General features: G+C 49.3%; 1 protein-coding gene across 4 annotated transcripts in view; it reads right to left on the reverse strand.

The window, feature by feature from the left end:
• Positions 1-15,772, reverse strand: part of FAM227A (family with sequence similarity 227 member A) — a 75,291-nt gene that overhangs the window by 39,834 nt on the left and 19,685 nt on the right. For 3 of the 4 annotated variants that reach the window (XR_006708808.1, XM_045463754.1, XM_045463753.1), the window contains 3 exons: positions 13,872-13,995; positions 8,104-8,211; positions 6,138-6,217 (listed from right to left, as the gene is read on the reverse strand). Coding sequence is in view for 3 of the 4 variants with exons in the window: in XM_045463754.1 (XP_045319710.1) it covers positions 6,138-6,217; positions 8,104-8,211; positions 13,872-13,995 (312 nt within the window). In the remaining variant the exon portion in view is untranslated. The remainder of the gene's footprint in view (positions 1-6,137; positions 6,218-8,103; positions 8,212-13,871; positions 13,996-15,772) is intronic. The other variant, XM_045463756.1, reaches the window with a different exon arrangement.

The raw sequence follows: 15,772 nt of genomic DNA on the forward strand, positions 1-15,772 counted from the left end.
CTGGGGCTGCCCAGAAATGTCCAGGAGGGCAGTGGGCTTTAGAGCTGGTATTAGCAGGCACGGGCACGAGCTGGAGGAGTTGGAATCATTACTGTTATTGACCCTTACCGTACCCATGCCCTGGAGCTTGCGAAAACTCCGGATAAAATGAGTAGACACTCTGACCAAACCTGACCCACCTGGGGCCTCCCCTGTCAGGTGTGACGCCCATTGTGAGATAAGAACACAGAGGCTCAGATTTGCTCAGAGTTGCACAACTGAGAGATGGCATCACCTTAGAGGGGACTTTAGGTCTGCTGCACCAAGCTAGCCTATGACTCCATGGGGGTCATTCACTCCTAACTCCCGTATTTTGTCACAGATACAGACAACTTGGGTAGGACTTGATCTTTAACTCAGACCTCTCCTCCAAAGTCTAGCCTTGCAGACTGAACTACCTAGGTGACATCTCACTTCACGCTTCTCATAGGCTTCCTCAAGGTAACAAGTTCAAAACTGAGCTCTTGGTAGCTTTCCCCTGCCCCAAACGCTATGCTCTCCCGCTCAGGAAATGGCACCATTCAGATGCTTCACCCACACACCGGAAAGCATTTTTGGCTCCTTCCTTTTTTCCCTACCCTTCCTCCCCACTCCCAAGGCCATTCTGTGAGCACAGCTTGAAAGATCTGACTCCAAAACACACTTCAGGTCTCTGCTTCTCCTCATCTGCTGTCACCGTCTCTTCCCGAGACAACTACAAAGCCTCCTAACTGGTCCTCTGTCCCCTTGTGTTACATTCTCCGTATTCAGAAGACAGTGTGATCTTGTAAAAAGAAAAGTCGGACGGTGTATTTCCCTTATTTGAATGGATTCCAGTAGCACTTACATTATATCCATACTCCTTGCTATGACTCTCCCAACTGTCCAGGCTGCTGCTGCTTCCCTCGCCTTGACTCCTGCCCCTCTTTCCTACGGTTCCGGCACCTCTGGGCCATGGTGGGGAGGGGGCCCCAGGCAATCTTAGCTTATGCCCCACCTGCACCGGGTGACAAGATCACTGGCCTTCTCTCTGTTACTTGGATAGCTCAAGCTCTTTGTGTGTGTGTGTGTGTGTGTGTGTGTGTGTGTGTGGCCTCGGGGCCTTTGCACACATGTTTCCTTTTTCAGGAAGGTTCTTCCATTAACTCTCTCTTTTTAATGTTTCTATTTATTTTTGAGACAGAGAGAGACAGAGCATGAGCAGGGGAGGGGCAGAGAGAGGGGGAGACACAGAATCTGAAGCGGGCTCCAGGCTCTGAGCTGTAAGCACCGAGCCCAATGCGAGGCTTGAACTCACCGACTGTGAGATCACGACCTGAGCCGAAGTCGGACGCTCAACCGACTGAGCCACCCAGGCGCCCCTCTTCCATTAACTCTTAATGGCTGACTCCTCATCCTTTGGTTCTCAGCTTAAATGGCTCCCTCTGGGGGTGTTATCTGTCACATGTGTGTCCTTCCTTCTCCATATACGCAAGACTCATGCCCCAAGGTGAAAGACGTAAGCTACTCCCCCAGCTTCTTTTGGGCTGTGAAGCAGACATTTCACCAAAGGTCTACCCTCTAGATGCACCACACCTGCCTCAAGGTATAAATGACCAACATGAGGGGCGCCTGGGTGGCGCAGTCGGTTAAGCGTCCGACTTCAGCCAGGTCACGATCTCGCACTCCGTGAGTTCGAGCCCCGCATCAGGCTCTGGGCTGATGGCTCAGAGCCTGGAGCCTGTTTCCGATTCTGTGTCTCCCTCTCTCTCTGCCCCTCCCCCGTTCATGCTCTGTCTCTCTCTGTCCCAAAAATAAATAAACGTTGAAAAAAAAAATTAAAAAAAAAAAATGACCAACATGATGAAGCAGTGCCCTGCAGAGTCCAAGCAGACTCCAGTTTGGGGAAGTCTGTTGACAGGAAAGCAGAGCAGAGCTTTGAGCATCTGGTCCCAGGAACACTGACTGGGGCACAGCAGTGTACCTTTGTGGGGGTGGAGGGGGCAGCAGCGGGGCAGGGGGAATGGTTTGGGCTTCATTCTTGGTGGCCTGGCCTTTGAAACTAACATGCTGGCCCTTCCTGGGGGCGGTGCCTCACCGTTTCCCTTGAACACATTTCTTCCTGAAGGAGACTACTGTTTGCAGGTAAGAAGATGATGATTCTTCCTGACAAAGATCTTTAACTGTCTTCTCTAATTTTTTTTAATTTATTTTTTTTAGCATTTATTTATTTTTGAGAGGCAGAGAGAGAGAGCGCACGTGCGCGCGCGCGCGCGCACACACACACACACACACACACACACACACACACACAAGTGGGGGAGGGGCGGAGAGAGAATGAGTCACAGAATCAGACGCAGGTTCCAGGCTCTGAGCTGTCAGCACAGAGCCCGACGCGGGGCTCGAGCCCACGAACCGTGAGATCATGACCTGAGCCAAAGTCAGACGCTCAACCGACTGAGCCACTCAGGCACCCTGGAGTTTATGTTCTAATAGAGGGAGACAGATACTAAACACTACATAAATCCCCCAGGAAAAAGAGCAGCCTGTGATAAGCACTGTGCAGGGAATTCAATTAGCCACGTGATGATAGAGCGTCCCTGGGCAGTCAGGACCGGCCTCACTAGGGCAATGTCAATGAAACTGGAATCTGAATGTCAAGAAGGAGCCAGCCTTTCCTTAGAACTCTGAGGAAAGCACGTTCCAGGCAAAGGGGACAGTTAGTGCAAAGGCTCAGCTGGACACAGGCCTGGAGGGTCCAAGGGCAGAAGGAAGTCCGGTGGGCTGACTGGTGCCGAGGGAGGGAAAGGGTGTGAAGAGGCTGGAGAGAGAGGTGGTGGCCCGATCCCGAGGGGCAATCCAACTCAGGCTAAGGGGCCTGGATTGGATTCCCAGTGCACTGGAGAAACTGCTGGAGGCTTGAGGTGGAGAACAGCCTCATCTGGTGTCTATGAGAAGGTCACTCTGGTGGCTGTGCTGAGACTGGACTGGGGCCAAGGGAGGAGCCCAGGAAGAGGCTGCTGCAGTCAGCCAGGAGCAAACTCATGCCGGACCCTGGGAATCAGCAACCTCCTCACCCCTTTCCAGGTCGAGATCCTCCTGGCGGGGCCCCAGGGGGCAGGTGGATACACCAGGGTGGGGAGGGAGATTTGGGTGTTCCTGGCCAGCAGACGAGATGAGACCACACGGGGAGAACATGTAAGTGGAGGGGAAGGGGCCGGGACAGACTGACTGGCTGAGAGGGCAGGGAGCCAGCAAGGAAGATGGAAAAGGAGCAGCCAGCCGGGAAGGAAGGCACTTGCAAAAGCCTGGCAACACAGAAACCAAGCGGAAAAAGTGGTTCAGGAAGGTGGGAGTAGCCAATCACGTGACACAGACTAGAGCAGGCAACAGATTAGGGTCTGGGCCACGGCAGCGCCGCCGCTGCAATGATGCCCTGAGAGCAGGAACCGACTGGAGGGCTGAGGCGAGGAAATGTGGGTGCAGAGGAGGCTTTCAAGAAGTTCTGGCGGGAAAGGCAGCAGGAAATGGCGGTGCAGAGGCAAAGGCCGGAAGTGCTAAGGCAGGACTGTTCAAAGATGGGCGTGATCCCACCGAGCGGGAGAAAGTGACGACACAAGACAGAGGGGTTTGGTCCCTGGGGGGTGGGGTCCAGGGCACAAGCGGGGGCAGGGACTGTCCTCCATAGGCCAATGGTGAGGGTACAGATGGGGGCAGGTGCCTCGTGGTAGGAAAGGGAGTGCCTTCCTGCTGACTGCTTCTAATTTCTCAGTGAAGACGCTCCCTGGAGGGTGCTGGGGTGAAGGGCAAGTGAGACAGGCCGCCTGCCGTACAAGAATTCTGGGAAGGGAGACCAAGTGACATGAGGGTTTGGGGGAGGGGAGCACATGCTGGGGAAGTGTGCCAGCACAGGCGGGCAGTGCTAAGTGCCCCGTTGAGACGTGCGGCCGTGGATTGACAGGGGCCCTGGCCACACAGACACATGTGCTACGATCTTCATCATGGCAGGGAGAAGGCCCCGCTATTATTGTGCTCATGTCACACCTGCGGAAACTAAGTCTCAGGGAGGTTAAGTAACTTGTCCGAGGCTGCACAGCTACAATCTGAACCTGTGAGAGCAGGCTTTGAACCAGAGACCTTCAAGCCCTGTGGGGACATGGAAACTTCCCAAGGAGCACTGGCCTTGCCAGTTCAAAGCACATCCGTTTCCAGATCCTTAAATGTGCTTACGTCCTGTTTTCTAAAAGTGATCGTCCTGAGAACGTAGCCTTGATCCCGCTTTACAAAAGAAAGGCACACCCTTCACCCATTCCAAACATTGGGTGAAATGTGCCAGGGTGAAAACACCCCCAACTCCGCCCCAAACAAAGGGGAAAGTCTGGTCTAACAATGAATCGAGCCTCATAGGCTACTTATTCAGAATGAAGCATGGCATTAGAAATGAGGATGTTGGGGCGCCTGGGGGGCTCAGTCGGTTGAGCGTCCGACTTCGGCTCAGGCCACGATCTCGCAGTTCACGAGTTCGAGCCCCACATTGGGCTCTGCGCTGACAGCTCAGAGCCTGGAGCCTGCTTCGGATTCTGTGTCTCCCTCTCTCTCTGCCCCTTCCCCGCTCGTGCTCTCTCTCTCTCTCTCAAAAATAAATAAACATTAAAAAAAAGAGAGAGAGAAAGCAATGAGGATGTTGGTCTACAGCTCAAAGATTAGTAGCAGAGGGGTGCTTGGGTGGCTCAGTTGGTTAAGCATCTGACTCCTGATCTCTGCGCAGGTCATGATGTCACTGTTCTTGGGGTGGAGCCCCTCATCAGGCTCTGCGCTGACAGCGGGGAGCCTGCTTGGGATTCTCTCTCCCTCTCTCTCTGACCCTTCCTTGCTCATGGTCGCCTTCTCTCAAAATAAATAAATAAAAACTTAAAAAAAAAAAAAAGATTAGTGGCAGAGACAGCCATGATCATAGGAATGACCACATAATTCCATAAGTGCTCTGAAGGACAGAGCTCTGAGTACGTGTCACAAGGAACCAAATGCAGATGAGGGTCAAGGCTGCTGACCCTGAGGACGAGGGCTTCAGCTGAGATAGAAGGATAAGTACGTGTCCCCTGAACCAGGGTGGCAACTCCTTCGGCCGAGAGCCAGAGAGTAAACATTTTCGGCTGTGCGGGCCGTGATGTCTGTACTGCAACTACTCAACCCTGCCATTGCAGTGCAAAGCCAGTTGAAGACCATGGTCAACCAGGGACCGTGGCGGTGTGCCAGTGACGTTCTACTTACAAAAACGGGCAGCAAAAGGCCTCTTTCATTGTTTTCCCAGACATTTATTTGTCCAGCTTTCTGGAAAAAGGAGGCCTTGATCGGTAGTGGTAGCATTTGGTTTCGTGTTACCAGTGGGAGGAGATGCTGGCAATGACGGTGGCAGGAGGGAGCTTACCTGGGACAAGAGGAGTGGCAGGTACAGAGGCCAGGTGTTGGTAGGGGTGTGACGTCCACAAGGAACTGAGAGAACACCCCTGCAGGGGGAGCCGCAAGGGCCCAGGAAGGTGGAGATGGGGCTGGCAGGACGTGGCAGGGTCGCACAGGTCAGTCTACCCCACGGCAAGAGGAAGCCTTCTGAGGTTCGGGAGGTATTTTGTATTTGGGCTGGGGGAGGGTGTTTAGGGTAGGGGGAGTTGGGTGGGGCCAGGGGGGTGACCTAGGACATAATTAGATCTGCATTCTGAAAAGATGCAGGGAGCCTGAGGGAGCAAGGAGCCTGCTGTAATATGAAGGAGCTCAAACTGGAGTGTAGGGAGGGGAGGGGAGGGGAGGGGTGGTGCTGGAGCTGCCTAGGAGGGAACATCACAGGGCACAGAGGGGCAAGCAGGGGTCGAGAGGACAGCCAGGTGCAGGTTTCTGACAAGGACTGATAGGGAGGAAAAGACAGAAAAGCACCTTGAGCTGAGCCTCTGCTTCTTTTCCCTTCACTTCCCCATCACTGCATTTCTGGGGTCACCCTTTGGTGCTCTGCTCATGCACGCAGACCTAGAGCACCACCAGGACCCCTCCCCGAGACGCTGGGCGGGGAGCACAGAGATGTGGAACCGCGTGGAAGTCACTGAAGCATCTGGGAGGCAAAGGGTCTGGGTCTGTGACTCTCTACTCACCTTCGGGCCCTGGGCTTCCTTGCTCTGGGTAGACTTCTGGAAGGGGTAGCTCTTAGAAGTGGACAAAGGAAACTCTCTTCCTAGGAAGGAGACAAAGTTGTGCTTCAGTTCCTTCTTGTCCTGGAGAGGACACCGTAGACCAGGAGTTCTGACACAGCCCCCTCCCTGGAGGACAACAGACCTCAGGCAAACCAGAGCCCCTCAGTCATTCCACCTGCTGAATGACCTTGGGCAAGTTACCTAACCTCCTGGATCCCGTTAAAGGCTTAAATACCAACTACCTTGCAGGGCTGGTGAGCCAATTAAATAATGTATGCGGAGCCCCGTACACAGTGCAAGCACTCAACCCACAGGGGAAAGAAAATACTGGCTTCAAAAGAAAAACCAAAAGTTGAAAACATCGAAATGAAGACATGTTGGCTTAAACCCTTAAAAAAGTTAACAATCTATCCATCTCCTAGAGTGTCATTGAATTTGAAGACAGTTCACAGGTTAGACGTTATTCACTTTGCAACTCCTGTGTGTCCACGGTGATTGCTGGGAAAGCGAACATATCACGCGGGGGTCATGCTCTTCTCTGAGGCCTGCCAGGCAGTCCCTCCCCTGTGCCCTAGACTGGCGCTTCACAAACTGGACAGCGCTTACGGAGCCCTGGGGGACCACCGCAGAGCCCGGTGCAGCCGGGCTAGAGACGCTGACGCTGCTGGTCCTTCTAGGTGGCAAAGGCGTGGCTCTCAGTGTCCCCGCGCAGACAGGGGGCTCACCATCGTGGGGACTGTACTGCCTCTCAGGGGGCCCCTCCTTCCTGCTGAGTGGCCTCGCATTCCCTGAGGGAGGCAGACTGAGTGGGGACAATGGCTTCATTGGCCAGAGGGCCCACAGGCTGCCGAAAGCAGGAGGTTGATGAGCCCGTCTGGGCCAAATTCTGGCCCTCCAGCTGCGCAGGGGCGCCTTGGGCGCATGAACCTCTCTGCCCCTCACCTCCTGCTGTAAGATGAGGGGAACAGGCTCTCTCATAGGGGTAGAGTAGGCGGAAAACAAAGTAACACAAGCTGGCTGGTGCAGAGAATGAGTCAGTATGCGACAGCATGATTTTTACTGCTGATCAGAGTACAGCTTTGTGCTTAGACTCACATTCCTTCCGGTATGAACTGTTTCCACTATATTTGAGGAAAAAATAATTTTCTCACTTCTATCCTCCACTTCCAAAGGGTCCTGGGTGTGGCTGAGGGATTTCATTAGTGGGATGTTGTCTGCCCTCTGGGTCCTATTCACCTACTAAAGATAGGGCTTTTCTGTGTCCCTGGGGTGCCCCCATGGAAAGGATAGACCTCCCCCTGCTGGAGAAAATATCCACCTGACCCAACAGTGTGTCCCTTTGGCTTTGCAGTCCCGTGTTTGAATCCTGACTCAGCCACCCACAGGCTGGTTACCCCATAAAGTCCTCTCACCGCTGCCACGAGAAATGCCTCTGGGTCTTCTCGCATGCTGTTCCCTCTGCCTGGAACAGTAATTCTCCCCTTCACCCGCCTAAAATATACATCCTTCGAATCTCAGCTTCAATGCTACTTGCCTGCTCAGGGCTGGACTGGGTACTTCTCCCCGTGCTGCCTCAGCATGCTGTAAGCCCCACCACAGTGCCCAATCCAAGGTAGTGTCACTGCGTTGCCTAAGTTCCTCCTAGACTGAGCTATGGGTCCCAGTAACCGGACACCCAGAGACACCCAGTAACCGGCATCCATCATTAGAATACAAAATTCCACCCCTGCAGCCCAGCAATTATGTTGCGCTGACTTTTAAGTGCACCCTGAACATCAGCATTTCAGTCATTTTGGTGACCAGACAGGGGAGCATCAAAGGGAACCTGGCCTGACTACCTCAATACTAAGGCCCTGCCCTGCCTCAACTGGATACGGCTGGGTGTGGCAGGGCCACAGGGGGCTAAAGTCCACAAGTGGTACCTTACTCTTTAACAGTCGTTTTCTCTGCAGAATTAATTCTTCTCTCCGGAATCTCTCTGGATCTAGTTCCGAGTAGTCCCAGCTGTTATAGCTCTGTAGGCAAGGATATATACCTAACAGAGAATGAAGAGGGATGGTGAAAACCTCCATAAAAGAGAAGGGAAGCAGAAAACAGAAGCCAGAGCCTCTTCTACAGGAGCCCCCTGCTGGTCCTAGGGAGGCGGGGCTTCTAGCATTAGCCCCACCCTACAGTGGCCCTGAGCCTTGCGGAGGTGGGGGGAGCACCCCCCCTTCCTCTCTACGTCGGCTTGGTGCCTTCCTCTGGAAAAGGGAGATGGTGGGGCTCCTGGGTGGCTCAGTGGGTTAAGCGTCCGACTTCGGCTCAGGTCATAATCTCGCGGCTCGTGAGTTCGAGCCCCGTATCAGGGTCTGTGCTGACAGCTTGGAGCCTGGAGGCTGCTTGGGATTCTTTGTCTCCTTCTCTCTCTGCCCCTCCCCCACTCATGCTCTGTCTCTCTCTCTCTCTCTCTCTCTCTCTCTCTCAAAAATAAATAGATGTTAAGAAAATTTTAATAGGGGCGCCTGGGTGGCGCAGTCGGTTAAGCGTCCGACTTCAGCCAGGTCACGGTCTTGCGGTCCGTGAGTTCGAGCCCTGCGTCGGGCTCTGGGCTGATGGCTCAGAGCCTGGAGCCTGCTTCCGATTCTGTGTCTCCCTCTCTCTCTGCCCCTCCCCCGTTCATGCTCTGTCTCTCTCTGTCCCAAAAATAAATAAACGTTGAAAAAAAAAATTTTTTTTAATAACTTAAAAAAAACAAAACAAAGAAAATGGAGATGAAGTTCGCCCTGCGTTCCAGACAGCGTGAGTGTCAAGATCCGATCCGATCACACCACGACACGTGACCCTGTGTACACAGATGTGAAGGGTTTGTAGACTTTGGTTTTCCTGCCCATCTCCTCTGCTCTTGCTGGACTGGGAACTCCCTGAGCGCAGGACCTGGGCCTTATTCACCTTTGCACCTCCAGGGCTTAGCTCTGGACCTAGCACATAACAAACAGGTGCTTAGCAAGTATTTGTCCAACATCTTATCACACTTAGCTAAGTACCAGAAATGGGTTCTCCCTAAATATTTGATGGTGACACTAATGGGGCTGATGCTTTTTCTTGTAAGAAAACCACGTGCTTCAGAGTCTTGGCTCCTGGAACCTGAACGCTCAGACATTAGAAGGATTCCACTTTCTCCCTCGGTTCTTTGGTGTAGAAAGGAAAAGACCAAGGATCACTTGAGAAGTTTTGACCACCTGTGCAAAGATGCTGCCTCCACTGGACAAAGCAAGTGGACGGGGGGGTTTATTGCTGAGAATGCGTTAGAGGAAGGAGGCACAGTCTTGGACAAAACGGGAAATAGGAAGGGCGAAGCGAAGAAAAGAGTCGGAAAATGAGAGGAAGGATGGAGCAGTGGTCAAGACCTAGCTTTGCAGCGGGACAGCCAGGATCTGAACGCCTGCTCCCCTGTTTGGTGGCTGTGGGACTTCTTGGAGTCTGCATATGTTAAGAGGATTAAATGGGTGTGCAGAAAAGGCTGAGCAGGCACAAGGCTGTTCTCCTTGGAAAATCTTGCTTGTGAACTTGGCCTTTGGCTAGCATCTGCAAGTTGTCTGGTAAACATTTCTCTACACTGATATAACTTGCCCTAACTACCCAGCAGTGGGCAAATTCCTGGAAGTATACAACCTACCACCACTGAATCATGAAGCAATGCAAAAGCAGAACAGACCGATAATGAGTAAGGAGAGTGAGTCAGTAATCAAAAACCTCCCAAATAAAAAAAAGCCCAGGACAAGATGGCTTCACAGGTGAGTTCTACAAAACACTTAAAGAATTAACTCCAATCTTTCTCAAACTCTTTCAAAAAAACTGAAGAGGAGGGAACACTCCCAAACTCATTATATGAGGTGAGCATTACCCTCATACCAAATCCAGATTAAGTATGCTACAAGAAAACTACAGACCAGTGTCCCTGATGAATATAGATGCAAAACCTCCTAAGAAAGTACCAGCAAACTGAATTCAGCATCATTTTAGGAGGATCATACACCATGGTCAAGTGAGATTGATCCCTGGGATGCAAAGATGGTTCAATAGCCACAAATCAATCAATCAACATAATACATGTTAATAGAAGGAAAGATAAAAATCATGATAGTCTCAATCGGTGCAGGAAGAACATTTGTCACAATTCAACATCCTTCTGTGATAAAGACACTCAACAAAGTGGGTACAGGAGGAACACACCTCAGTGTAATAAAAGCCCCGTATGACAAGCCTGCAGCTAACATCATACTCAATGGTGAAGAAAAGCTTTTCTTCTAAGACCAGGAACGAGTTAAGGGTGGCCACTCTCACTACTCCTATTCAACATAGTACCAGAAGATCTAGCCAGAATGATTAGAAAAAAGAAAGGAAAAAAGGCATCCAAATCAGAATGGAAGAAGTAAAATCGTCTTTGTTTGCTGATGACCCAATCTCGTATGCGGAAAAATCTAGAGTCCACCAAAAAACTGTTAGAATTAACAAATTCAGTACTTTTTCAGGATACAAAATCAACATATCAAAGTCAGTTGGGTTTCTATACATTGACAAGGAGCTATGTGGGAAAAAAATAAAACAACCCAGCCCCACTCATGATAACATCAAAAACAGTGAAATACTTAGGAATAAATGTAACCAAGGAAGTGAAAAGTCTGTACATTGAAAACTGTAAGACACTGATGAAAGAAATTGAAGGAGACACAAATCAACGGAAAAATATGCTGTGTTCATAGATCAAGAGAATTAATATTGTGAAAACATCCATACTACCCAAAGCCATCTGTAGATTCAATGCGATCTCTCAAAATTCCAACAGCATTTTTCACAGAAGTAGAGAAAACCATCCTCAAATTTGTATGCATCCACGAGAGACCCTGAATAGCCAAAGCAATCTTGAAAAGGAATATAGGTGGAGACATCACACTCTCTGATTTTAAACTATATTACAAGGCTAAGAAATCAAAACAGTATGGTACTGGCATAAAAACAGACACGCGGATCAATGAAACAGAATTGAGAACCCAGAAATAAACCTACACATAGATGGTCAACTGACATTTGATAAGGGAGCCAAGAATGTACAATGGGGAAAAAACAGTCTCTTCAATAAATGGTGCTGGGAAAACTGGACAGCCACATGCAAATGAATGGAACCGAACCCCCTAATTTTTACACCACTTAACAAAAATTAACTTGGAATGGATTAAGGACTTAAATGTAAGATCTGAAACCATAAAACTCCTGGGAGAAAATATAGGGAAAAAGCTCTCTGACATTGGTCTTGGCCATGACTTTTTGGCTACGACACCAAAAGCAGAAGCAACAAAGCAAAAATCAACAAATGGGACTACGTGCAACTAAAAGGCTTCTGTGCAGCAGGAGAAACAACAGCACGAAAAAGCAACATATGGAAGAGAAGAAAATATTTGCAAACCATACGTTTGATAAGAGGTTAAATATCCAAAGCATATAAGGAACTCATAGACCCAATAGCAAAAATAAGTAAGTAAATAAATAATAATAATAATAATCTGGTTAAAAATGGGCAAAGGACCTGAACAGTTATTTTGCCAAAGAAGACGCGGCCAACGAATATGTGAAAAGGTTCTCAACGTCACTAACCAACAGGGAAATGCAAACCAGAACCACAGGGAGATATCACCTCACACCTGCTAGGATGGCCATGATCAAAAAGACCAGAGGTAACAAATGCTGGAGAGGATGTAGAAAAAAGGGAACCCTGTGCACTGTTGGAAGGGATGTAAATTGGTACTGTCACTATGGGAAACAGTATGGAAGCTCTTCAAAAAATTAAAAATAGAACGACTCTATGATTCAGGAATCCTACTCCAGTCTCAAAGAGATACCTGCACCCCTAGGTTCCCTGCAGCATTATTCACAATAGCCAAGGCATGGAAACAGTCTGAGTGTCCGTCAATGGGTGGATGGATAAAGAAAATGTGGCATATATATACACAACGGAATGTTATTCGGCCATAAAAAGAAGGAAAGCCAGACAATGCAACAACGCGGATGGGCCTTGAGGGCATTATGCTAAGTGAAATTAGGCAGACGGAGAGAGACAAACACTGTTACGTGATCTCACTTATAGGCGGAAGCTAAAAAGCCAAACTCATAGAAGCAGAGAGTAGACTGGTGGTCGCCAGAGGCTGGGGATGGAGGAAATGAAGAGATGTTGGTCAAAGGGGGTAAAGTTCCAGTTACAGGAGGAACGAGTCCCAGGGATCTACGGCATGATGGCTACAGTTAACAATACTGTGTTGTACATTTGACTGTTGTCATGAGAGTAGCTTCTAAGTGTTCTCACCATAACAACAAAATGATAATTATGTGTGATGAAGGATGTGTTAACTAACCTCATTATGGTAACATTTCCCAACATATGCATGCGTCAAATCGTTACGTTGTGCATCTTACACATACACGATGTTATGCATCAATTATACCAATAAAGCTGGGGGAAATTTTTCCCCTAACTGGTGAGAACAGTGTGGCTTCTGCTAAACACCTGCTTTCCTGGAATTTTGGTACATGACAGACAGAGGTCTCTATGTGACCAGCCCCCAATAGAAAGCTTGGGTGCTGTGTCTCTAGCGGGCTGGGCAGAAACATCACACGTGTTGCTGCATTTTTGTTGCAGAGGGATGACAGTGCCCTGCCTAACTCCTCACGGAAGGGAGACAGCATGAGGAAGCTTGCACAGGAATTCCTCCAGACCCTGCCTGTCATTTCCTTTAGGAATATTCCCTGGCTGGGGGCACCTGGGTGGCTCAGTCGGTTGAGCATCTGACTTCGGCTCACGGAACCCATGGTCCGTGGGTTCGAGCCCCACATCAGGCTCTGTGCTGACAGCTCGGAGCCTAGAGCCTGCTTCAGATTCTGTGTCTCCCTTTCTCTCTGCCCCTTCCCTGCTCCCGCTCTCTTTCTCTCAAGAATAAACAAACATTAAAAAATTAAAAAAAGAAAAAAAAAAAAAAAGAACATTCCCTGGCTGTGTAACCTCATTGCACTTCCATAATCTTGGCTGTCAATACTCCTACATGCTGAGACCTGAGAGTTCGCCTAGCAAATACCTTAATGTGGGAATGACTTGGAGACCCCCAAGACAATAGGAAATGTAAAAGAGTGCTTACTTAGCACAGTACTTAGGACCCAGGAACTTCTCAATAGGTAGGAGATTTTAAGGGCCTTAGAAAATATCTAGGTTGAGAAGAGGGGAGTGGGGAAGGGGAGTGAAAAGTCGTTAAAAGCAAACACCACCCTGGGCACTCACTGTGCAGGCAGCAGGGACAAGGGGACTACAGTTGGGCCACATGGAGTCACCCGGGGGGAGGAAGGTTGGGATCGTCCAACCAGCATACGCTTTGGGGTAGTTGAGTTCTGCATCCATCAGCCCACAGCACATGGCCAACTAATGGGGCTCGGCTGGAGCCTGCTCCCTACAGATGCACCGGGCACAAAAAGGGACTAAGAACATCTCAGAACTGTTCTGCGGAAGCAGGCGAAATCAGTACTCCACGGGGCTCTAACCGCACACCTTACCTTCTTGAACGTCAACGAGAGTAGAGGATAGCTGCCTCAGTAAAGGGTGTTATGACCTAGGCTCAGGCAGAAAAGTGTTTCCGGAATCGCGTTCCCCAGGACAGAGCAGGCTCCTCTTACCCGAAATCCACAGGCTCATTGTGTTGCAGATATCCGACTTGAAATCGTGCGTGTTGAACCAGGACTGTGGGAAGCAGCAACAGAAGCTGGTGTACAGGGCTTTACTCAGAAGAGATGGCAGCTTCTGGGGAGGGCGGGGGCGGGGTGGGGGGGGGGAAGCAGAGCTCAGGCCATGTTCTGGACGTTTCCGCACCCAGAAAAAAGCCCCCGACCGTGGAAAGGATCTGTGATAAAACTCTCCACCTGACACCGTGGTGCCTTCCATTCATGGGGGGAGCAGTTTCTATCTGTCATTGGCCCACATCTTGGTGGACTCCTTACCCTACCTGGGGACCCCACCTCAGACCTCAGGCTAGGCTTGGCCAGCAACCTCCCCCTCTCGCTTTCCCTCTGCACGTGGTCTGTGGCTCAGCCCCTTCTGCCACCTCCAAAGAGTAGCCCGGATGACAAGATACATTTGACCCACCCATCAGAGATTACAGGAAGTACCACGACTGTTATTTTTTTCCCCTCTGAAGGCGTGGAACTGTTGTCCCTTCTTAACTACGGTTGAGTTCAAATTATACATTTATATCTGGCTTTGTTCATTTAACAATATAGTAGAAGCGCTTCCTCGGGTTGTTAGAAACTCTTCGGGATTTTTTTTCCCCACGAGTGAACTTCATAATATTGTGCTGAGTAGGCATATCAAAATTTACTTCAACACCCCCATCGGTGGATACCGTTTCTATGTCTGGCACATAGCAGGCAGTCAAAACTTTGCGGAATGCATGAGTGAAAGCAGTTTTTCCCGAGTATTCGATTATGACTTCCAGAAGATGGAATCACGGGGGCGCCTGGGTGGCTCAGTCGGTTAAGCGTCCGACTTCAGCTCAGGTCACGATCTCGCGGTCCGAGAGTTCGAGCCCCGCGTCGGGCTCTGGGCTGATGGCTCGGAGCCTGGAGCCTGCTTCCGATTCTGTGTCTCCCTCTCTCTCTGCCCCTCCCCCGTTCATGCTCTGTCTCTCTCTGTCTCAAAAATAAATAAAACGTTAAAAGAAAAAAAAAATTAAAAAAAAAAAAAAAAAAGAAGATGGAATCACGATAGTAATCATAGCAGCTATGATACGTTGGGGGCTTATCGTAGCAAAAAATGTATCGATGCACTTCTCTCTCAGACTGTCAGAGTGTCATTTCCCTAGATCCTTCACAACCCTGGCGATTATTCTTTTTAATCCATGCAATCCAGCAGGTAAAAAGGGGCATCAAATGGCTATTGTTTTAATTTGTATGTTTGACGACGGTTAAGGGTGAACTTTTTTTCCCATTTGTATTTCTTCCCTGATGAATTTCTGGTTTGGTACTTTGTCCACTGGTCTAGAAGGGGTTTCATAAGATTTATAAGAGTTCTTCTTTTTTTTTTTTTTAAGTTGTTGTGTATTTAAGTAATCTCTGTACCCAACGTGGGGCTCGAACTCATGACCCCGAGATCAAGAGATGAACACTCCTCCAACTGAGCCAGCCAGGCGTCCCGATTTGTAAGAGTTCTTTCCATTGTGTGACATACATGCTCCGTGATTTCTGCAGTTTCGCATTTGCCTTTTAACTTTGTGGTAATTTATTTATGTAGTTAAATCAGTCTTTGTGAATGTATGTATATTCATACTTTTTAATTTTAAAATCACATGCTTATTTGAATACTACAGGAATATTTAAAGTAGAAAAGGAAGTCTCTTACAACCTCATTCCCCAGAGATAATCATTGCTAAGAGCTGGGTAAGTATTTTTCCAGATTTTTTTTTTCTATTCATAGGCACACATGCATATATACATATACATTTTTAAACACAGAGTTCTAGAAATTTCTTTGCTTTCCACTTAAAATACGCCATATATAGATCTACCTTATTTTTTTGTGACTG

This window comes from Leopardus geoffroyi, chromosome B4 (assembly GCF_018350155.1).
Source record: "Leopardus geoffroyi isolate Oge1 chromosome B4, O.geoffroyi_Oge1_pat1.0, whole genome shotgun sequence".
In the NCBI taxonomy this organism is placed as follows: domain Eukaryota; kingdom Metazoa; phylum Chordata; class Mammalia; order Carnivora; family Felidae; genus Leopardus; species Leopardus geoffroyi.